This window comes from Mustela erminea, chromosome X (genome assembly GCF_009829155.1).
Source record: "Mustela erminea isolate mMusErm1 chromosome X, mMusErm1.Pri, whole genome shotgun sequence".
NCBI lineage: Eukaryota > Metazoa > Chordata > Mammalia > Carnivora > Mustelidae > Mustela > Mustela erminea.
In genome coordinates, this window is record NC_045635.1 from 27393039 (window position 1) to 27417747 (window position 24709).

Here is a 24709-nt window from a genome sequence, read left to right on the forward strand (position 1 = left end):
ACTGCAGTACAGAATTTGAAGATATCTTCTAGCAAGAGGGTCAACTCCCTGCCTTAGCACACAGACCAAAATATCCAAGCCAACAAGATGCACCTACAGTCTATTTCTTATTCTTATACATAAATATACAGAAGGCCACTGGCTCTATGAATTAAGTCTACAACCCCAAAAGAGAAAATGACAGGGAAATAGACAAATTCTTTGACAGACACAACTTACAAAAGCTTATACTCAAAGAAATGAAAAATCTCACCATCCCCTGTATCTATTAAAGAAATTGAATCAATCATCAAAAACTTTCCCACAAAAAAATAACTTCATCACCAGATAGATTTACAATTGAATTCTCTGAAACATCTTGGAAAGAAATAATACCAATCTGTAACAATTTCTTCCAGAAAAAAAAGAGAGTACTTTTCAACTTCTTTTTATGACTAGTCTAACATTGCTATCAACACTTGAGAAAGATACTATAAAATAAATTACAGATGACTTTCTGTCATGAACAACAATATAAAAATCCTAAACAACATATTAGAAAATGAATCCAGCAATCTATAAGAAGTACAAGACTTCATGACCTGTATGATTTCTTTCAGGAATCCCAGAGTAGTTTCACATTCAGAACCAGTGGCTATAGTTTACTGCATTCACACAAAGGAGAAAAATCATAGGCTCAATAAATACAGAAAAACCATTTGAATATATTCCATAACTGTTCATCATAAAAACATGAACTGGGATAAGGAGAAATTCCTTAGTTTGATTAAAAGAAGCTATAAAATGTCCTATGACAAACATAATATTTAATGATAAATTATTGAAAGCTTTCTACCTGAGACAGGAAATGAGCCAAGGTTTCTCATTATTGTCCCTTCTATTAAACATTGTATTGGAAGTTCTAGTCTATGCAAAAAAATAAAATAAAATTCAAAGCACTGAAAAGAGAGAAACTACCTCTGTCTGATGACAAAACTGTGCACATAAAAAATGCAAAAGATTCTGAAAAGTATTAATATTAATAAGTGAATTTAGCAAGGACAATGAATATCTGCGTAATACACAAAAATCTATTATATTTTTATATACCGACAACAAAGAGAAAATAAAATTCAAAATGAATTCCATATCTTAAATAGGATCAAAATGTCAAATATCAGGGATGAAATCTAATAAAAGATGTGCAGGTCCTTTGGACTGAACACTGCAAAATATGGTGGTAAAAGCATTCAAGAAGACCAGAATAAATGAAGGGATATATCATTTTCACAGAGTACGGGACTCTCTAGTGTAAAGATGTTAACTGATCAACAAATTCAACACAATTTCAAACACTACCCTGTCAGACTTCAGTGAAAATTGACAAGTCGGTTCTAAAATGTATTTGCTAAAGCAATGAACCAAAACTAGCAAAGACATCTGGACTAAGAAGAACAAAGTTGGAGGGTTTAGATTAGCAGATCCCCAAAACTTAGACAAAACAATTGCATATATGCATACAATGGAATGTTACTCAGTTAAAAAAAGGAATGGCTTTCTGATGCCTGCTAGAATGTGGATGAACCTTGAAAACATTATGCTAAGTGAAATAATTTACACACAAAAGGACAGATAGACTATCAGTCTACTTTTAGGAACTTCTAGAACAGGCAAATTCATAGAGGAAGAGTAGATTAGAGATTGTGTGGGTGTGTAGCAGGATATGGAGTTACCACTTGATGATTACAGAATTTCTGTCTGGAGGGATGAAAATGTTTCACAGGTAGGTGATGGTCATGGTTGCCTATTGTGAATGTAATATATAACACTGAATTGTACACTTAGAAATCATGAAAATGACAAATTTTATGTTATATCCTTTTTACCACAATAGAAACAAAAATAAATACACCCAAATCATTGAATTATACACTTTTAAATGGGTACACTGTATGGTATATAAATTATGTCTCAGTAAAGCTATTAAAAATGATTCTTATTAAGCTAGTGTGGTAACACTTGAAGGACAGACACAGTCAAAAGGAAGAGACTAGAGAATGCAGGAGCAGATTTATATGTATGTTCATGAGATTTATGACAAAGTTACCACAGGAGTACAGTGGGAAAAGAATTGCCTTTTGCTGGACTGATGTTATTTTCATGATAAATTCATATATGCCACTGGTTTTAAAGAATAAGTATGTATTAATTTGATATTTAAAATTAATACATTTATGAAGTGTCCAAGGTAGAAAGACAAAGACTCACAAGTTAGGTGACTAAGTAACTAAGTGAACAAATGAACAAACAAATACAAAACACCTTTCACATCAAGCACTGATTGAGTCTATACTATGAGTAAGGATAAGTAATTTTGATTTATAATACTTGTTGAAGTAGACTGCCTCCAACTTGGTTAAATACTGTCATTACACACCTGAATGCTGAATTCCTTCATCTGTTTTGCAGCCTAAGTCTTTAGCATAACTCATGCAAAGTAACAATGGTTTATATTTTGGCTGTTGGTCATTAATGTATTGCCATCCAACAGCATTCTTTCCATCCATAGCAAATCATGGAGCAAAATCAAATGGTCAGGTTAAAATACATGCCAGTCCACATACCTGTTCCCCTCCCCCAACCCCAGCAATAAAACACCCATGAAACAAAACAAATACAAACACTGGCAACATATAACACATATGACAGCAGAGATGGCTAACGTCTAACCTTTATCCACTGAAGATTTGTCTGCTTGAGCTTATTTTCGAGTTTATCTTGCTCTTCTGGGTTTATGGGAGCACTTACAAGCACTATTCCTCCAGTTTCATTTAATTGTTTTAGAATTCCCTGGCGCAGGGGCAACTCTTCCACCAGTAACTGAAATAGACAAATGCAACAACATTTATAATGAATTACAGCACAATTCCAACTATCTTGTCTTTGTCTCTATTAATTAGTCTATCAAAATGAAGCAACTTGACTGAAGGTGGACTGCTGCCTCAAATACCAACCACTTCCTACAGAGTGCAGAATTGATGGACTGGAGCACCCACTCCCAAGGAGATAAACCTATCATAGAGAGGACCAAAATATCTTATCTCTCCGAAATTCTTTCTAAGGAAGAAAGTATCACATGGTATCATGAGCTCCAAAATAACACCCTAAGCATTGTTAAGAGTCTGAAAACACATCTCTGTCAGAAACAGAGTAATCTGGGTAAATTCATCACCTTCTTAGGTAGTAAGCATCCATGCTGTAAGTTACTACAGAGTAAGAAACTGCATTATCATACTGAGCGCTAACTACCATTGAGACCATACCAGGTACCAGGTGCTGGGTTAACCTCATCACATATTATATAAAAATTAATTGAGATAATATAATTCTATGAGGTAGAGCCTATTATCTTCTTCTTCAGAAGGAAGCTGAGACAGAGAGATTAAATCCTGACAGAGAGGCTACATACCAGCTCCAAGAACACAAAAGTTGCAAGCAATGGAGCTGTGATTCCAACTTGGGCAATTTCATTCAAGATCCGTTATTTTTGAGTCCCCCACACCCCTGAATTTCTTTTATTCATTCAGTCTTCGATTATAAATGCCCTTTCCCAAGACCTACAAACCACCACGGTTGTTAATAACTGTCCTTTATTTCTTCGTGTCATCTAGAGCTACAGTGTCCAATATAGTGTCACTAGCCACGTGAGGCTACTTAAATTGAAATTAATTAAATTTCAATAACATAAAAAAGTCAGTTCCCTGGTCACACTACTTTTAAAGTACTCAAAAGGCACCTACAGCTTTTGACTACTGCAATAGGCAATAGGAGAGCATTACTGTCATCACAGAAATTTCTGTTGGACAGTGCTGATCTAGATTGTTTAAGGAAAAATGAAAATCAATGCACATTTATTAATAAGTAAATAGCACTAAACATATCTAATATATGAGGTATCAATTACATTGCTATATATAACACTCAGTACATTTTGGAAAGATTGATTTTTAAGAACACACTGAGTTCATTTTTCTATGATATACCCATCTTCAAACGAACCAAAGATCCAAAACTTGGTAGTTTTTTGTTTTTGTTTTGCCATATCTGACAGAGAGTAGGTGCTCAATATTTGTTTACTGAACTAAGCATTAATTTTATTTTTATACTCTATCCTCTGTTCTTGTCTTATTTTTTGTCTCATAGAAATAAGTGGTTGACAATGGAGTCTAATTTGCATGTACAAACCAACTGAATCACTGATAAAGGAGCAATTCCATTTCCTTTGATTATATGACCTTGTAAATTGAGGATAACAGCAACCATTTTGAGAGTTTTATATGAAGATTAAATAAATAGCAGCTGTAAGTACACCTAATACTTAGCACATAACAGAAGACGATTAAATGTTAATTTCCTTTTTCTTTTCACCTTCACTTCAAGAATTATAGTAAAACAGATCCAAATAAGTCTCTTTCCTAAAACTAAAACCAGGAAAGTTAATCCAACTACACAATTAGTGCATGTCAGTCAGCCAGGTGAGGTAATCAGTAATAAGCAGACATCACAGTAGGAAGGCATAAAAAGCCTCTTGAATAGTCTTGATGTCTATTCAACCAGTATAGAATGTGATTCGACACCACACATCTCCAACCACACCTAGACAAACAAACACTTTTAGGCAAATCAGACACCTCTAATTAGAGGCTGAAATAGTACGATTGATTTGGCAATTAAGATCCTTCCTAAGAAATGGGATTCATTTCTAAAAATTCCCTCCAGTTTTTGAAATAATTTGGAGTTGTAAAATTCTCTAATATGTCTGAGATCAATTTCAAATGTTTTTAAAATACAGTCACACACACACACACACACGTACACTTTTTACAAAAAATATACTTTTTGGGAAACACTGGGTTAAAACAATATAAAGTTTTGAGGAAATCTAGTGAGGAGCTATCAATAACCTGATGGGCAGGAAATCAATGATTAAATACCTTAAAGTAGATTCATATACTCTTTTATTTTATTTTAATTTTTTTATAAGCATATAATGTATTATTAGCCCCAGGGGTACAGGTCTGTGAATCGCCAGGTTTACCCACTTCACCGCACTCACAATAGCACATACCCTCCCCAATTCATATACTCTTTATACAAGTAGGCCCTGGGTTAAAAAAAAAAAAAGAAATAAAAAAAACAAAATTACCTTGACTTGTTCAAGATTTTCTTTTAGCTGCTGCTCATTTCCAGGTTCAAGTGGAATACTAGCAATGCTATCCGCTTCTTCCAACCATAAAACAAATTCATTTACATCTCTTTGAAATTCTGACAAGATATTCTTTTGTTCTTCTAGCCTGGAGAAATAAGAATATAACTGTTATAAACAACATATTTCTCAAACTTTTCTTTCTTATTTTTTTAAAAGAAAACTCAGAAAACAAACAAAAAAATTGTGGTAACACTTTCAAGAAAATAAGCAATTTAAAAGATGTTAACAATATGCAACTTTTAATGAAAATTCATTTACTTTGAACAAAGAAACCTCAGTATCTCCAGAACCTCTTAAATGTAAGAGGTTAAAACTGATAAAAAAAGAACTTATAATTTTAAAAAAATCCAACATAATGTTTTTAAATGAGAGCAGTGTTTTTCCACCTCAGTGCTACTAACATTTTGGGTTGGGTAATTTTTAGTTGTGAGGGGCTGTCCTTTGCCTTGGAGGAAGCTTAGCAGTATCCCTGGCTTTTCCCCATTAGATGCCAGTAGCATTTTCCCCCCAACTGTGACAAGCAAAAATGTCTTAAGGCACCACCAAATACCCCCTTGGGAGCAAAACTTCCCCAGGATGAGAGCCACTGCACTAGAACAAGTACATAATGTGAGGTTGCCTACTCTAAAATGCTTAAATAAAATTCACCTTTCTGGGAAATTGTAGGGTAAAAGTAAAAACTAGAAAATAAAAAGAACACTAAGTTTTTACATGTTAAAATGTTTTCCAAATTATGATTCACAGTCTTTTTTGAGGAAAACTGAGTTAAAATACAGCACATATGTTGTACTAGTGGAAGTTTTCAAGTATAAAAACATATATACTGTATGTTTTTCAATTATCCATAAATTTATTCTTACATATTGAATCATAACACAGTTGAAAATGGTCTGCACCTCAGGTAGTTTATAATGTTTTGTTGTTTTTTGAGAGAGATAGGTCTCCTGGATGTAAGCTTTTAATTTAATACACACACACATATGCACACACATACATATACATAAGTGTAATTTCCCATATATACATATATACATATAAATACATATACATGAAAGTACACCTGACTGCTGTATAGCTCAAGATATTTTTAGAAAGTGCACAAATGACCAGAAAAATAGAATGTTATCAGAAACCCAGAGGCCCCTCTTGTCCCTTGCAGCAACTACCTCCAAGTATAACCAGTATCCTCTCAAATTTGATTTTGTTGGCTATATTGAACACTAAATATATGGAATGATATGCTATGTACTCTTTTGTGTCACGTCTCTTTCATTCAACATAATCTTTATAATAATCAACCATGTGGTATATAGCTTAATTTGTTTCATCTCCTGGCTGTAGAGTACTGAACTGTTTACATATGTATCTCTACTGGTGGCCATTTGGATTGTTTCCATTTTGGGGACATTTAGCTGTTTTTTTGTTTTCAATTTAACAAATATTTATTAAGGACTTACTAACTTCCAGCAAGGCTACTGGGCATTAGAATTCAAGACAGATACATTGTGTGACTTGCCTTGATGATCTCAGCCCATGAGAGGAAACAAGTGATCCCCATGTGTAAGAAAAAGACATGGCCTGTCTCATTGATAGCCTGTTCAAAGACAGAGTGTTGAGAGAACTACTATTACATTCTTTCCCCAAACCGGGTCCACTTATTGAATTTATCCTTGTCTCTATTCAGTTTCGCTCTTTGATTAGAGTTTGTCCAAAATCTGTTCTAGGACATGTGAGGAGACATTTTCTTTTCTGTCTATTCTCAAGAAGGCAGACCCTATGAAAACTCAAGTCATATTCTGGGATCCTATGGAAACCCAAGTCATATTATATCACTGTTGCAGTCAAAACTTTTCTATTGCTTCCCAATGTATCCACATCAAAGCCAAAGTCATTACAGTGTCCCGTGAGGGTCTAGATCTGTGGTAGATAGGGTAGATACCTTCCCATGTGGCTACTGAGAACCTGAAATGCTAAGGGGGAAATTAGATGTGCTTTAAGTGTACAATATACACCAGATTTCAGAGACTTAGTTAAAAAAAATATGCTTTGTACTTTTTACTCAAGTTTGTTGAGAACCTACAAACTGCTGTAAAATAATACACTATTTTAAAAGAGAATGGAAAACATTTAATTAACACTTGCTTTTTTCATTAATACTTTCTATGTGATGTACAGGTTGAAGTAATATTTTTAATATATTAGGTTAAGTGGAATGTATTCCTTTAATCTGTTCCTACTTAAAAAAAAAGATGTGATGACACAAATTTCAATTACATATGTGGCTTACCTTATTTTTCTATTGACCACCACTGATCTATGATATCTGCTGATGCCCAATCTCCTTACTTCTTTGACCTCACTTCCATCTACTCTGTATTTCTCTTATCTTTTTTGAGGCCCTCTGGCTTCGTTGCTGTGATCCCCAAATATACTACATGGGTCCCCACTTCTGAATCTCTGTACTTGTGTGTTTCTGCAGACAATGTCCTTCCCTCAAATCTCAAATATGGCTGTCCCCTTCATCTTCCGCAGGTCTTCCCTGATGACCCTACCAAAAATTACACTTTTCCTCCCAAATTTCTATTCTTTCTCCTTGTTTTTATCTTTCTAGTTCTTAAAATGTAACTAAGCTATAATTTGGTTATTTTATATAATGTCTATCTCACACACATGAAATGAAGCTTCCTGACGGCAAAGATTTTTATATATTGCCGTGGCCCTTGCTCCTGGAACAATGCCTGGCACAAAACAGATGCTAAATCAGTAACTTTTGCATTAATGAATGAATTCTGCCATCATCATTTTCCATTTTACATGCATTCCTATTTTAAAAGAATCCTTCCTATTCTTTGTAATACCGATAGGTGATGGGGACTAAAAAGTACACCTGTCAAGATGAGTACCTGGTGATGTATGGAAGTGTTGAATCACTATATTGTATACCTGACACTAATATTACACTGTATATTAACTAATTAGAATTTAAATAAAAACTTAGAAAAGAATCTTTCCTATTCTTTGTAATACTGATTCTGAAACATGGTTTAATTTACTTAAAAATGTGTATGACAATATTTCACCAAACTGAAGACACCTTCAGTTGCAGGTCATATAAAACCATCCTCAATTCTGCCAGGCGGGAATCAGAAAAGGCGTGGTGCTGATGAAACAATGATGTTTATCGTTTAAAGGTTTTCTTCGATTAAGAAGATGTTCTTTTAGAATCTTTTATATTTTTGTCATATATTCCTCTTGCATACACATGAGAAGTAAAATATAAGTGATAAATTGATGAGGTTGTCCTAAGACTTTCTTGTATTTAGGACTTGCCTCTCCTGTATGACTTTTCCCTTCAGAGTAACTGACCTCTGTCTTTACCCATACCCTATCAGAGGATGATTTTTTAAGAGGGCCCCACCACTATTTCTCAGATTTTCTTCCAAACCACATGTGACCTGGCCAGGAGAGATTGTAAAACCCACTCTGGTTTCAGTGATTTTAATGTGATAAAAAGTGCAGGTTAAAACAGATGAAATTTAGTTCAGTAGCACAGTTTCCCAGTGCTGATAACAGTGATTTAGGTTCTTTGACTGCTACAAAGCTGCTAGTCAGTTCAGGATTTTTTTAAAAAAATTCATAATATAATGACAGTTTACTGTTATCTTTAGCTTATAATTATGAATGGATATTATTATTGGCATTATCTGCCTGATGCTTGAGCTTATTTTCCATTAATAGAGTCAATAAAGATTTGGCATTACTTTCCATGGGAATTAATGTTTGATTGCATGAGTTTTTGCCAATGACAAATATTTTGGCCCCTCTTGTATGTGAAAAGTAAGCACGTGGACATCAATGCCTAACGTTGACATTACAGATTAGCAAAGTGTTCAAGATTTATACAGGAAGGGTCAAGAAATAAAGCTGGTGAGGTGGCTAGCTGCTGGGGTATGAAGTACTTATAACGTTTTGTTTTAATATGTAGGTGATGAACAACTTAAAGGTTTTGAGAAGGGCAAGATTTCATCCAAAGCCCCCTCTGGCTATCCTGTGGAAAGTGGATGTGGGCACAGGTGGTATGGCAAGAGACTGAGGAATCAAGTATGAGACTCTCATAAAAGGACAGGCATAAAGTAATGAAGGTTCAAGTCATCAAGATCTAAGAGAGGAAAAGGGTAAGGTAGAATACATGAAAAATGTAGGAGGAAATTCAACAGGACCTGTGGATAAAAGGAGACAGACTGGTATTAGTGGCTAGTGATTGCTGAGTATGTGGTAGCCACCGAATCAAGTATCAAGACCCCACATTACTAGAATGAGATGGTACTCATCTTTCCTTATTTGCAGTTGAAAGAAAATCCAGCTTAGTATTTTACCCAAGGTCATACAGCTATTAAATAGTCAATCCAACATTCGGTCCTGGGTCATCTGGGTCTGTGCACTTTTCCTGACCATTACATCTGGTCTATGAGAGCTTCCACCTTATCTAGCTGAGGAGACAGTATTTACTCCAGCAGAGAGTACAGTGAATTGCATCAGATATTTAGGGGAAATTACTAGTAGAAAAAATAAGAGATTTGGAACTTAAAGAGCTGGAAATATAGATTTCAGAGTCCTCAGCAATAAATCGGTGGATAAAATATGGTAAACTAACTTGCACTAATCATTTACTCTTCGTATTTGCCATCTTCTGAGTCCATTCTTTCTTCATTTTCACATTAATGATTAGTAATTCTCCCTCTTGTTTATTTAAATTGATAAATTAAAGAAAAAGTCCATTTCACAGCTATTCATTGATTTTTTTTTAATGTATGGGTAAATTGCAGCTCCTGTTCCTCCTCCACTTTCCCTTCTTTGATGTGGAAAGCCAAAGGAATGCCTAGAGTATTCTTCTGGGCCCTGCAAAAGCTACAGGGGCCTGTGAAGGAGTTATTCATTTCAACAAACACTCAGCTGAAAGGGAACATGGCTCTCCCTTCTTGCAGTCCACATTCTTGTTTTCACTGATGATCCTGAAGCCCCTACCTTTGACTTTACAGGAATGAAAGGGGAGAAGGGAGGAAGCTGAACCTCATGAGACAAACTGCACTCCCTACAAAACTATCCCAGCCCATCCGGTCCTCTGACACGGACTGGGACGTGAAGTACAGAGGAGGTTGAAACCACTGGGAGTAAACAGTACTGTTGTCCTTCGTAAACTCCACGGGAAAGTGGCTGGTGTCAGTTGCTGACAGCTTGTTTTAGAATGTGGAATAGAATCATTTTTCCACAGACTCTGGACTGAGAAGCAATTCTTAGAGGAAAAATTCCATTATAGACATCCTTTATTTGTTTAAAAGTTCTAAGATGGGGGCGCCTGGGTGTCTCAGGGGGTTAAGCCTCTGCCTTTGGCTCAGGTCATGATCTAGGGGTCCTGGGATAGCGCTCCGCATCGGGCTCTCTGCTCAGCTTCCCCTGCCTGCCACTTTGCTTACTTGTGATCTCTCTCTGTCAAAATAAATAAAATCTTAAAAAAAAAAAAAAAGCTCTAAGATGGTTCAAATACTGTGTCTAGGTTTCAAGGGTGTGTGTGTCAATCTACCTCATCATTTTCCCTTTTTCTTTCCCTTTTCCTTTCCTCCCTCCTTCCCTCCTTTTCTTCCTTCCTTCCTTCCTCCCTCCCTCCCTCCCTTCACAAATCTTTGTCTCCTTTAGGATTTGGCTACATCATCTTGCAGTGTCCCAAATACTTAAGAGCAACCTTATTCCTAACATTATTTTTCACTTATTTTAGTTAACTGAAACTTTGCTAAAATCAGATTACATTTATAAAATCTAGACAGATGGGTAAAAGATTTTCTCAACCTTCATCTAGAAATTGACCATAATAGGGAGAGAAAAAATCCAAAACCTAACAAACAAAAGCTTGAAGAACAAGAGAGAGTAATAGCAAGCAAACAGACAAAAAGCACCGCAAACCTAGAATAAAATTGTAGAAGCAAGTATCCTCAACCTCACTTCAAACCTGTCTCAAATTAATTACTTGCATATATTTTTCTTTCAGGAATATTCAGCCAAGAAAAAGAGGAAAAATGTATTTATCCTTTTTAATTAAGATTTATATATTTAATTGCCATCAACCTCTATAAATATTGTGTACTGATTTTCCAAATTTAATATTCTACTGTATTTCATTAGGTCATTAACTATTCTTTAAAAAATTGATTTTTATGATCTGAGTAATAACCTATATGTAGGTATACCATATTTCGCCATTCTTTTCTTACTAGACATTTGGTTTGGTCTCTTTTTTCATTATAATAAGTAACTCTACAGAAACACATTTTTAAATGCATTTTGGCTTACGTATCTTCTAATTTCCTTAGAATGAGGAAGAAAAGTACACATAAGAACAGTAATTATTTTGATACACATTGCTAAATTTCTTTGCAATGCCGGTAATAAGAACCCTCACACTCTTCTACCAGCATTTATAAAAACACCTGTCTCAACACACATTTTCCACTACAGCTCATTATGATTTATATGCCTGATAGAAGAAAAAGTTTGTCATGGATTGTTTTCCATTTTTTATTAACACAAAAGTTGAAAAATGTGTATATTTGTGTGTTTGTCATTTGTTTCTACTATCAGTTGTCTGCTGTGTCTGTTGCCCATTTTTCCTGTGTTTTGTTTGCAAAAGCTCTTTTTATGTTACCTACCTCGATACAAAATAAAAATTAAAAAAATACTGAGAATATTTTTCTAGTTTCCCTTTTACCTTTTTTATATTTATATTTTGTTTCTAAATAAAATGTTATCACTTTCTTTGTGATTTCTTTCATTGATACTACTCTGAAAATTTCTTTCATTGATACTACATCCTACTGTTGTTTAAATATTCACCTTTATATTATTCTGGATCATTATGCTTTCATTTAAAAAGAATAAAAACTTAGTCCATCTTAAATTTATATAGCTAAGCTTCTAACCTTGAAGAGTCTTTGAGAAGTTGATATTTTCCCCCAGCACAATCTATTCTCTATTGATTTGTGGTGATTTCCTCATTTTGTGTTTTATGTGTAATGAGGTTCTATTTACTGATCTACTATAGATTTTTTGATAGTAATGCACTACTTCAAGCACTGCATCTTTAAAGGAGGCTTAATTTCTGGTAGGTTAATCTCCTCTCTTACCTTTTTATGTGATACGAGTATTACCTATTTATGTAATATGAGTATCATTTGGTCAAATCACAGAATAAATCTCATTGGGGATTTTGATAGGGATTCCATCAAATCAAATTATTGTTGTGAAGACTTACTATCTTTCCAGTATAAATCTGTTAAATTTTCTATATTTACAGTGCATTTAGAGTGTGTCTGTAACTCATCCGTGTATTATAAATAATTATGTTTTCTAATTAACTTTCAGCATCAGTTTGAATGGCAGTGACTTGCATATGATTTTATGGATATTAACTGTATACTAATCTAGAAAACTCGTAAGTACTCCTAGAAAGAATAAATCTTCGTTTAAAAAGTAGAAGTTTTGGCTAAGCTATTTGCCATAATCTTTCTCTTCACACAATGTTTGTGGAAAACTTTTCTGATGATTTAATTTTTTAAAAAAGTACAGCACCCTTTAAATATGAAAACATTTGGTAGTCATTTCTTGCCTAGGTCTGTTTTTTGTACTTTGAAATATAAAAAAGATAGTGCCAAAATCCCACCGGGACCTTGTTATAATCTGCTTTTTCAAGCGCATGTGTTTTCTGAAATTTCAAAAGCCTCGATTTGAAGTTTTAAAAGCTGCAATTTGAATTTATATATTCAGATGATTGCAGAAAAGCAAAGGAACACAGTTAGCATTTCCAGGCTTGTCTCTTGACAGAACAGTTTAAACGTGCTTTATATTGGCATTCATCACATGAAGTGTTATTTCTTTGTTTACCTACTCGGTTAATGCTTATGGTAGGATTTATTCAGGCATGTGGTAGTAATAATAATGAATGGGATATTTAACATTACCCATCTGCAATTAAGTGCTAAATATTTTACTTTTAGAGGCATTTCAATACATTTAGCTATTTTTTTTTAAAGAATGGCTTCTGTTTGAAATATTGGCTCTGTTGCCGTTTACATTATAAATGCTCTTAATGCAATTGAAGGAAGCACATATTATGATGGGGAGAGATTTGCATAATCAAAAAGGAAGAATTATGGATATGCTGCTAAATTCAATGAATTTAACATTAACTCTTAATGAACATGTTCTGTGGGGCTGCTGTTATGGTAAGAGGAAGACTGCCAAATTGCATGGCATGGTTTTAGAAGGGGAGGATCTACCAAGTGTTTCAGGCCAAGCGCTAGATATTTTCACATTTGAATCTTTTTAAATACTCAATACATTCCTTGTATTGCCTTTGTAAAATTGCCAATAAAGAAAGTGAAGCCCTGGGGAGATGTACATACTGTATACACCCGAATATAAGGTGATTATCTCTACCATTTCCCAAATAAGTACCTCTCTAAAATTTTGATTAACAGTAACATAGAAATTTCGGAAAATATAGAATCAACTCCAGCTCATCTATACTGCTTAATTAATTTGATTGCACATACTACCTTAAAATTACGTATTATATTAGAAAGATCACATTTTCCCATTCACAGTTTATACAGTAGTTGTGTATACATTCCTCACATTCACGTTCTACATTGGAATTTTCACTCTGGTGGATCCACTTTTTGAGTCACATAATTCAGTTTTCAAGACAGAGTTATCTTCACTTCTACCCACATGGCCTGATGTATGGCACTGCTGAGTCCATGTTTAAGATTCTACTGGAAAGTTTACTCTAAGCCATAAGCACACTTAACAGCAGACAATTCTATGTTATGTAAAGACAGTTTTTCTCTTTGTTGTGCCACATGTCCGTGAGGTACACAATGTAATCACTTACTGAGTTGCTTATAAAAAATCTTTACAGACCTTGTTTACAATGACATACAACTCTTTCAACTGTGATGTCATACCAACAAAGCCAACATGACTTCTGTTAATTACATTTTTTTCCCCATTTCTTTCCTCTATCAAGTGACTTCTGCAGACGACCAAAATCATCATCAATTGAGGTGAAATTAATACAACTTTCCCAGATAGTAGTTTTTTGTTCTGATCAAAATAAAACGAGGGTCTTGTAACATGAGAAACTTCAAAAGGATTCAAATGTAAGGTCTCTCTTAAGGTAAAAACAAAAACAAAATAAAAAACCACATTGAGTGCCTGGGTGGCTCAGTCGATTAAGCGGCTGCCTTCAGCTCATGTCATGATCCCAGGGTCCTGGGATCAAGTCCCGCTTTGGGCTTCCTGCTCAGTGAGGAGCCTACTTCTTCCTCTCCCACTCCCCCTGATTGTGCTCTCTCTCTCTCTCTCATGTTCTCTGTCTCAAATAAATAAATAAAATCTTTAAAAAACAAAAACAAACCAACAAACAAAAAAACCAAAAATATACTTAGCCAAACACATTAACTTCCCCAGGTTATACACTCTATAGGACACTGTCAGAATCAGAACCAAAGCATTAACTATTTTTAAATCAACATGTTTTTCGTACCTGGTTACTGCTAGAGTTACACAATTAGACATTTATTCACTTTGTATATAGCTTGTGCTTCATTAAAATGAAGTGCTCCTGAGAGAAATAACATATCAAAGTTGTTCAGGCTTTTACTTCTCAATAGTAAGGAAAAAATTAAGAAAATGAGAAGGGGTATCATGAAGCTTAGTGGTGAGCTACTGAAAGGAAAAGAAAACCAAATCGAGGCCTTGCAAGTTATTATTTGAGTGCACGAACTTGGAGAAGTTGCTTAACTTCTATAGGCCTCACTTTCTTCATGCTAAAATTGGGACATTTAACATTGCATGGTTGGTTATATGGATTAAATTTGCTCACAGAAACACCAGTTTTTGTCAACTGCTTTACTAATAGCATTCAACAAGTCAAAGAGAAAATACAGAGTTAAAAAAAGGGGAAATGTGGAAACTGAGATGTTATCCTATATCAGAATTTTCCTTAAGCCAACACACTTACATACATAAAAGTATTTATAAAGCATGCATGAGTACTCAGAAGGACTATTTGAAATTGAACTTTTTCATGAACCAGTTGACAGCTCTATTTCTCTCTTCTGACAAATTTCCTTGGCACATTTTATGGGGGAAGCACAATTAGAGTCAAAATGCCAATCTATGAGTAAAAGTGCCACCAGATTACACTAATTCTAGGTAAAGTAGATGTAGGATTACAATGCAACAAACATTTATTGAAAGTGTATTAGTGGCTGGTGATACGGCAATGGAGGCAGGCAAGTTTTTGCCCTCATAGAGCTTATGTTCTATTAGGGGGAGACACACAATACACAAGATAAACTGAAACATGTAGATGGCGACATAGTGTTAGATACTACACAGAAAAAAAATTGAAGCCAGGAAAAAATGGAATACTGAGTTGATTTGTAGGGTGGGTTTGCAATTTTATATCAGTCGGAGAAATCTTCATTGCGAAGGGTTATTGGAGTAAAATCATCATGGTAGAGAATGGCAATCTGTTCATCAAAAATTTTGCTCTCTTTCTCTTCAACATAAAGTTAGCTGTCATTTCCCAACCTCCATTGTCATTAGGTATGGCAATAATGAAATTCTAGCCAAGGGAATGTGAACAAAAGTGAGGTTCTCTGATTCCAGCCCTGGTTTATAACTTAATCCCTACACGTGTGATATTCCTTATTGCTCCTCTTTCTAAGCCACATGTCAAAAATGTCAGAGCCACAAAATCAATGTAGCTTGGGTCTTTGATTCATAATTTGGAGGGGAGATCTTTGTTGATCAGAAACAACTCTGTGAATTTTGCATGAGTGAGATATTTGCATTACTGAGCTACTGAAATGCAGACCTTCCCTTCAAGTAGCAGCTTGAATAAAATTAGATAATAAAAAGGTGAGAGAGAAAGCCATTCAAATAATGGGGGGAGAGCACTCTAAGCAAAAGCAAAAAAAAACACACACAAAGGTCCTGAAGCAAGAGTGTGGTCAGAATATGCCCAGAGCAACCAAGAAGTAAAAACAAAACAAAACAAAACAAAACAACTAAGTGAAGTAGGAGATAAAACAAAACAGCTAAATCTGAAGAGACTGCCTAGAATCCCAGGCCTGTCATAATTAATTTTCCCATCAAACTCAGGTCATATTAAAAAAAAAAATTACTAGAGTAATCTTGGTGGGGGGGGAGCTTGCCAGATTGAACTCTGTTCTCCAATCTGAATTTATTTTTTAAAAATATTTTATTTATTTGTTTATCAGAGAGAGAGAGAGCGTGGGGAAGCAGGCAGGGTGGCAGAGAGAGAAGTAGGCTCCCCGCTGAGCAAGGAGCCCGGTGCAGGACTCAGTCCCAGGTCCCTGGGATTATGACCTGAGCCAAATGCAGTGGCTTAACCGACTGAACCACCCAGGCTTCCCTCCAATCTCACTTTACTAGTCTGATTGACTAACTGAATTCCTGAATTTCTGGACTTTTGTTGAATGCTTTCATTGCAGGTGCTGGAACTCATTTATAAAAACACAAGGGATATTTTGGATCTTCATCTGTCAGAAGCAAAGTCACATAATTTATTAGCAAAAGCTGTAATAAAGCCATTGCCATGTGGTGGAAGATGTAATGAAAATTGAATGGCTTTAGTTTATTGGCTTTCATTCATAACTAGGTTTTTCTCTTCGCACATATCATCATCTTCCCTCCCAAGGCAGCTTCTCTGTCAGCCTCCATAGATGTCTCTGCCAGCTCCTAGTCTCTTAAGCTAATTATCTGAGGCATCCTTGGTTCTTTCTTGTCTCTTCCTCCTGAAGTTTATCAATAAATGTGTCCTCACAATTCCACGTGAGATAGCTCTTTCAAGTGTGTCCACTTCTCTCCATTCTCCTTGCCACCAACTCTTTCTTCTATCCTCTCTGTCTTTATTACTTAGGCTATTTCTTAACTGGGTTCTGCTTCCTATCTTGCCATCTTCTTATCCATTCTCAACACTTCAGAAGGCATCATCTTTCTAAAATATGTCCTCTTATATCCTCACAGTAACTCCCTAGGATCATTGGAATAAAATCCAACTTCTTCAAAGGGAGCAGAAAATACAATATGTAACCTCTACTTACTTCTCTTTCTTCATCTTTCTTTGCATTCTAAAATCCATTGAACTTACTCTTCCTTGAAATCCAGTATGGTACTCATGTTAGAACTTATCATACTCTGCTCCTTCTGTCTTGGTTACCCTTCCCCATGTCTTGATCTAGGTAGCTTCTAGTTAGCTTTCCAATCTTAGGTTAGCCATCACTTCTTCTGTGAAACTTTTCTCAGTTAAATAGCACCCCCATCCCACTCAAGTCTATGCTATAGGTCCTGTTATATAATCCCACAGCTCTTTATACTGTTTTTATCCCAGGGTATATTGTAATTTCCTGTCTGTCATTATATTACAAGCACCATAAGGACAAGCAATCACACTCTAATCTCAGTACCTAGTATGTAGCATCGGTTTAATTCTTAAATTCAGTATCTCAGGATGACACCATGTTAATTGTATATTTGAGAACAATAATACTATTTACATTATTCTTGGGAGATTCTCTATGAAAAATAAAGTATGTGTTATGGAAGACAAAGTCTTATGGAAGATTGACTAAATTAAGGTCAAGAAAGTTGGATTGTTGGGGTTTCTAAACTATGGCCTATGAGCCAAATCCTGCCCACCACTTGTTTTTGAAAATAAAGTTTCATTGGGAACACAGCCACACCCATTCATTTATATGTCATCTATGACTGTTCACATTACAGTGGTGGAACTGAGTAGTTGCAATACAGACTGGGTGTGTCACAAAGCCCAAAGCATTTACTATTTGGCCCTGTACCAAAGTTTGTTGACATCTGCTAGATAGTAAATCTCTTTCTTAGATACATTAGGGAATTAAAGGTGTGAGGATTCTGATATAAGATAATCAGTATGATCTTCTTAACTTTATTATGTGTGTGTTCATGAAAATATGTGTGACTATTAAAATGTCCCTTCATCCTTTGAAATAATTATTAGCACTTTACACAATTAATATTCTGTAGTACATAAATTGAAGAATGGCTAAAAGGAAAACCAGACACTGCATCTAATTACAAATAATTATTCTGTTTAAAATTTATTAAAGTCTTCCAGTATGAGAAGTTTCATTTATTTGGCTTGAGATCAAACATGGAAAATAGTAAGAAAGGACCAAGTCTTTGCCTCTTTTGCCTCTTCTTTGAGTTTATGTTATTCAAGTTTCTTTCCTTATTTATCTTTCTTCCTAATCCAAAGCAATCACTTCTATAATTTCACTTTCTTTTTTTTTGGAAGTCAGTCCTTTTTCTGTGGGTTTTATGGTGATTTTTATTACTGGGCCTGTATTTTGAATTCCTCAGAGTACTTGTAATTTCCACCCCCACCAAAATGTCATCTGTTGTCCAGCACTCTGTACATTCCCAGTAGAATATCAATGCATTAGACAGACAAGGAAGATCAAAGTTCCTCAGAGAGAGAAAAAGGACATATTTTGCTCATTGCTTTCATCCCGGAGAAGAAAGGGTAAAGGGTTTTTTCATATGATTTATTTAAAATCTGCACACAACTCCAGGTAAGTTCTTCAGAAACACAGGTTATTATACTTTAAAAGAATATAGCCATAGGAGGTACAAGAATAGTTTTATTCCCTCAAATAGTAGTTCCTGAAGTGTGGTCTGGGAAGCTCTGGGGGTCCTTGAGTTACTTTCAGGGGTTCTGTGAGGTCAAAACTATTTTCATAATAATACTATGATACTATTTGCCTTTGTCTCTTTCTATGAGTTTTCCAGAGGCTATATTATAATTGATATGGCAATATAATATAGAAGCAAATATCAGCATTAGCTCTCTTTATGTAAATACTAAAGCTATCCTCAAAAAGGTAAAACAATGTCACTGTTAATCTTTTTTGTTATAGAAAATAGTTATTTTTCATAAGACATTTGTTACTTGTATTAACATGGGGTGAGCCATGATAATTTTTAAATGAATAAAGGCTGAAAACATTTCTCAGTTTTAATGTCCAACATGGTAAAACAGAAAGAAATTGTTGAAAATGCTGGAAAACCATAGAAACGAGTAACAATCCTTCTCTTCCATTTCCTCCTCCAATACACTTAACATTTCGAATTTTCTCACAAAACTGAATTGAACAGCTCTTGGCTTCCTAGATGCAGGTATGTGGTCCAAGAGCAAATATACTTGCAAATGATAGTGTGGAATGTCACCTGTTCCTAAGGAGAACAGCAGATCTTACTTAGATTGAGGAGGGTGTTGTGATTTTAACAGGGAGCCCTTCTGAGTAACTGACGTTGAAGCTGAACTGTGAAGTAAACATGCCTAGATGAAGTCTAGAAGAATAGCTTCCACAGAGAGAAAGAAACTTCCTTCAGGCAGTAAATACAGAGAGATTCACAGGAACTCAGAGTAGACCACTGTAATTAAAGTGTAGTGAGCAAGGTAGAGAATGGAAGATGAGGCCAGAGGGAGGAGCAGGGGCCAGAGGGCCATGGTAAGAGTTTGACTTTTATTTTAAGTGCAACAGAAAACCATCTACTCAAGGGTCCTAGTAATTTAAAGGGAGGAATGACCATCTAGGAGTCTAGAAAATATGTTCACTAGATGAAGAAGGGCGGAAAGCACTGTAAAAAGAGGATCAGCATAAGGAAAGGCACAGTGACATAGAAGTTCGCGGCTTATTTAATGTTTCCATAGTGAAGAAATGTAGAAGGGGATTGGCAAGACAAAGTACTAGAAAGGTAGGTTTTGGGTCAGGTATTGCAGAGCTCCACATGCTTGCAAAGGTTAAAACATCCCTTCTGGAGTGCAAAAGAACCACTAAAGATATTTTAAGAAGAGGTATGGAATAATTCTGTTTATTTTCTAAATAATGTATTTACCAGTCATTAAGGATATATAATAAAAGTACTTAAATAGGCTGTGTAAACATAACTTTTACTGAATTATCTTTGCTTATTAAAATTTGATCATAAATAAAATTCATTAGTTTATTATTTATTCAACCTTTCCCATCAGTGATTAAATTCCTTAAATATTGTGTATAGGGTACAGAGGAACTTAGTAAGTCTACCTGATAGATAATCTAAGATTAGCTTTGACCCATAACATAGGCTAATTTAGCTAAGCACAACTTTAAAAATAGTAGAATCCAAATGATAATTCCAAGGATTTTTTTTTTAAACAGACTTAGTCATATATGGCAGAGTCAACAAATTATGAACTAAAATATCTATTTCCTGGTTCTTAGATCAAGACGACAGACAGCAGACTGACATAGCCCTGAAAAAAATTGTCTATAGGTTCATGAAGATTGAAGGTGGTTTCCCTCTTCACTGGGAGCTGACGTTATATACTTATTAGAGGAAAATTACATTACCCTAAGCAAAAAGGACCATGCCTAAATTACACTGGGTAACAAGAGATATACAAATAGAAATTTTTAAAAAACATCTTGAGAAGATACAAACATACATAAAAGTATAATAGTATGACAAGCTCCTATTACCTGTAATCCAGTTTCAACAATTACCAGTATATTGCCAAACTTCTTTCTATATTTTCTAATTCCCAACTACTTCTTTTTTCAGGTTTATTGGAGGATAATGTATATAATGTAAAACTCGCCTATGGTAGGTACATAATTTAATGGTTTTTAGTAAATGCATAGAGTCCTGTGTACCATCACTACACCTTCCTCCTTTCTTCCTTCATTCATTGGTTTCAACTCCAGTACAATGTTGAATGTTGAAGTACTAAAAGTAGATATTCTTGTCTAATTCTTGATCTTAGGGTGAAAACATTCAGTCTTTCACCATTATGAATGATGTTAACCATGGGTTTTTTTTTTTTCTCTAAGATTTTATTTATTTATTTGACAGAGAGAGAGAGAGGGAGAGAGAGATAACAAGTAGGCAGAGAGGCAGGCAGAGAGAGAGGAGGAAGCAGGCTCCCTGCTGAGTAGAGAGCCTGATGTGGGGCTCCATCCCAGGACACTGAGGTCATGACCTGAGCTAAAGGCAGAGGCTTAACTCACTGAGCCAGCCATATGCCCCTAGTCATGGGCTTTTTATAGATGACCTACATGATGTTAAGCTCTCTTATTTGCTAATAATTTGTATCATAACTAGCTGTTAGATTTTACTAAATACTTTTTCTGCATCTCTTGACATGATCAATTTTTTGTGTGTGTGCTTTTCCTATTAATACAACATATTACAATAATCATTTTTGGATGATAAACCCACACTGCATTCCTGGAATAAATCTCACACAGTCATGGTATATAATCTTTTTTACATGCTCTGGAATCACTTTGTTAAATTTTTGTTAAGGAATTTTATGTTTATGTTTATGAGGGATATTTTTCTATTAATTTCTTTTATTACAATATATTGGATCAGAGTAATGCTGGTGTTACAAAATAAATTGGAATTTTCCTCCTATGCTTTTTTTCTGAAAAAATTTGTGAAGGACTGGTATATAAAAGAATTTTTTATTAAAAGTTCACGAGTAAATCATTTCTACTGGGGCTTCTTTTGTCAGAAGACTTACGATTACTAATTTAGTTTCTCTACTTATATTAGGTCTATTCAGATGTTCTACTTTTTTTTAATCTATTTTGGTAATTTATGTTCTTCTAGGAATTTGAGCATTTTATGTAATTTGGAGAAATTGTGGCATAAAGTTGTTTATAGGATTACCTTCTAGTCCTAATTTCTGTAGGGTCCATAGTGATGTCTTTTCTCCTCTCTTTATGATTTTGGTAACTTCAGTCTTCTTTCTTTTCTTCTTGGTCAGTCTAACTAAAGTTTTGCCATTTTTTGAAATCCTTTCAAACATTAATGCTTGGTTTCACTGATTTTTCTCTATTCTGCTTTTATTTTATCGATTTCTGCTCTAGTCTTCATTATTTCCTTTGGGTTTAGAGTGCTATTTTTCTAGTTTCTTACAGTGAAAACTTGAGTTACTGATTTGAGAATTTTAACTTTTTCTAATGTAACTGTTTCAAGTTTGAAATTTCCCTGTGAACACTGCTTTAACTATATCCCATAAATGTTGACACGTGCTTTTATTTTCACTCAATTCAAAACACTTTCTAATTCCCCTAGTGATGTCACTTTGAGCCTTGGATTATATAAGGTGTTGTTTAATTTCCATGTATTTTGGTATCTCCCAGATTTCCTTCTATTGTTACATTCTAACATGATTCTGATATGTTAAGAGGACATGATTTTTAATGAATTCAATCTTCCTAAATTAACTGAGTTTTTTTAAGACCTAGCATATGATCTATCCTTGAGGTATGCCATGGGCACCTTAAAAGAATATGTATTCTAAAACAACTAGACTCCTAAATATAAGAAATTAACTGGTGGCTGCTAGAGGAGGGGTAGCTAGGGTGAATTACTGAAATACATAATGAAGACTAAGAGTACACTTATTGTGATGGGCTCTGGGTAATATATAGAATTACTGAATCATTATATTGTACACCTGAAACTAATATACCACTGTAGGTTAATCATACCTCAATTAAAAAATGCCAAAAAAAAAAGAAAATGTATTCTGCTGTTATTTGGTAGAGTTTTCTATAAATGTTGCTTAGATGAAGTTAGTTGATAGTATTGGTCTTCTATATCATTGCTGATTTTCTGTCCAACTGGTTGACCAAATATTGAGGGTGGGGTATTAAATCTCTAATAATTATTGTTTAATTGTTTATTATCTTCATTATTACCATTTGAATTCTGTTGATTTCTGCATCATAAAATGTGAGGTTTATTGTTAATTATGTCTTTTAATGAATTACCCTTTTGTAATCATAAATGTCCTTTTTTTGTCACTAGTAACATGTTTTACCTTTTAATAGGCTTTAGCCTATTTCATCTGGCATTGGTATCACCATTTTATTTTTCTTATGGATGATAATTGTATGGTATATCTTTCTGCATTTTTTTTTTTACTTTCAAAGTATATGTGTCTTTGGTTCTGAAGCATTTTTTTTTTTTTTAGAATATACTTGGGTCTTTTAAAATATCCAGGCTGCAATATCTTAATTGGAATGCTTAATACATTCACATCTAATGTGACTATTGATGAAATTCTATTTAAATCTGTCATTTTACTCTTTTTTATGTCTCATGTCTTCTTTTGTATGTCTCATAGTGCTAACCACATTCTTCTGTTAAATAATTACTTTGGTATACAAATTTAATTCCTCTGTTTTCCTTTTAAACTATAATGTTATTTTCTTAAGGTTGTTCTAAAGTTTACATACACAACTTTATTTATCATAGTATACTTTAGATCAACTAATTTAACTCACTCCTATTAAGTAGGCTATCATAAAAAAGATTACAAATACTGGCAGGCATATGAAGAAAAGGGAACTTTTGTATACTGTTGGTGGGAATATAAATTGGTACATCTACTATAGAACACTATGGAGGGTCCTCAAAATGTTAAGAATAGGACTACCATATTATTCAGTGATCCCACTTCTGGATATATATCCAGAGGAAATGAAATCACTACATCCAAGAAATATCTGCACTCTCACATTCACTGCAGCAACATTCACAGTAACTAAAGTATAGGAACAACTTAAGTGTCCATCAATGGATGAATGAACAAAGACAGTATGGTATATGTACATATACGATGGAATATTATTCAGTCTTAAAGAAATCCTGTCACATGTGATCATGCGAATGTACCCAGAGGACATTGGGGTAAGGTAAATAAGCCAGACACAGAAAGACAAATATTATATGGTCTCATTTATGTGTGGAATCTAAAAAAAAGTCAAACTCAGAGATACAGGGAGTAGAAATGATGGTTGCCAAGGGCTGAGGGAGTGAGGCAAATGGGGAGATGTTGGTAATTGGGTATAAACTTTCATTTATGATGAATATGTTTGGGGAATCTAATGTACAGCACGGTAACCACAGTTAATAATAATGTATTGCATACTTGAAATTTCTTAAGAGAGTAGATTGTAACTGTTTTCAACACATGTACACGAATGGTACCTATGGGAAGTAACAGATGTTAATTAGCTTGATTTCACTAATGATTACTTAAGGTATACTTTAACAAAATATCACAGTGTAGTACATCTTAAATATGTACAATTTGTCAAACATACCTTAATGAAGCTAGAAAAAAACTAATTCTAGTAAAATATAGAAACTCCATTCTGATAAGCTCCATTTTCCCTCCTCCTTTGTGCTACTTATCATCATATTCATTGCATCTATGTGTAATAACACAAAAACAGTGATATAATTATTTCATGCAAAAATATGCCTTAAAGACAA

General features: G+C 34.5%; 1 protein-coding gene across 6 annotated transcripts in view; it reads right to left on the reverse strand.

The window, feature by feature from the left end:
* DMD (dystrophin) overlaps nucleotides 1-24709 on the reverse strand; it is a 2094983-nt gene that overhangs the window by 774134 nt on the left and 1296140 nt on the right. For all 6 annotated transcript variants that reach the window (XM_032330377.1, XM_032330378.1, XM_032330375.1 and 3 more), the window contains 2 exons: nucleotides 5186-5333; nucleotides 2710-2859 (listed from right to left, as the gene is read on the reverse strand). In XM_032330377.1, coding sequence (XP_032186268.1) covers nucleotides 2710-2859; nucleotides 5186-5333 — 298 coding nt within the window. The remainder of the gene's footprint in view (nucleotides 1-2709; nucleotides 2860-5185; nucleotides 5334-24709) is intronic.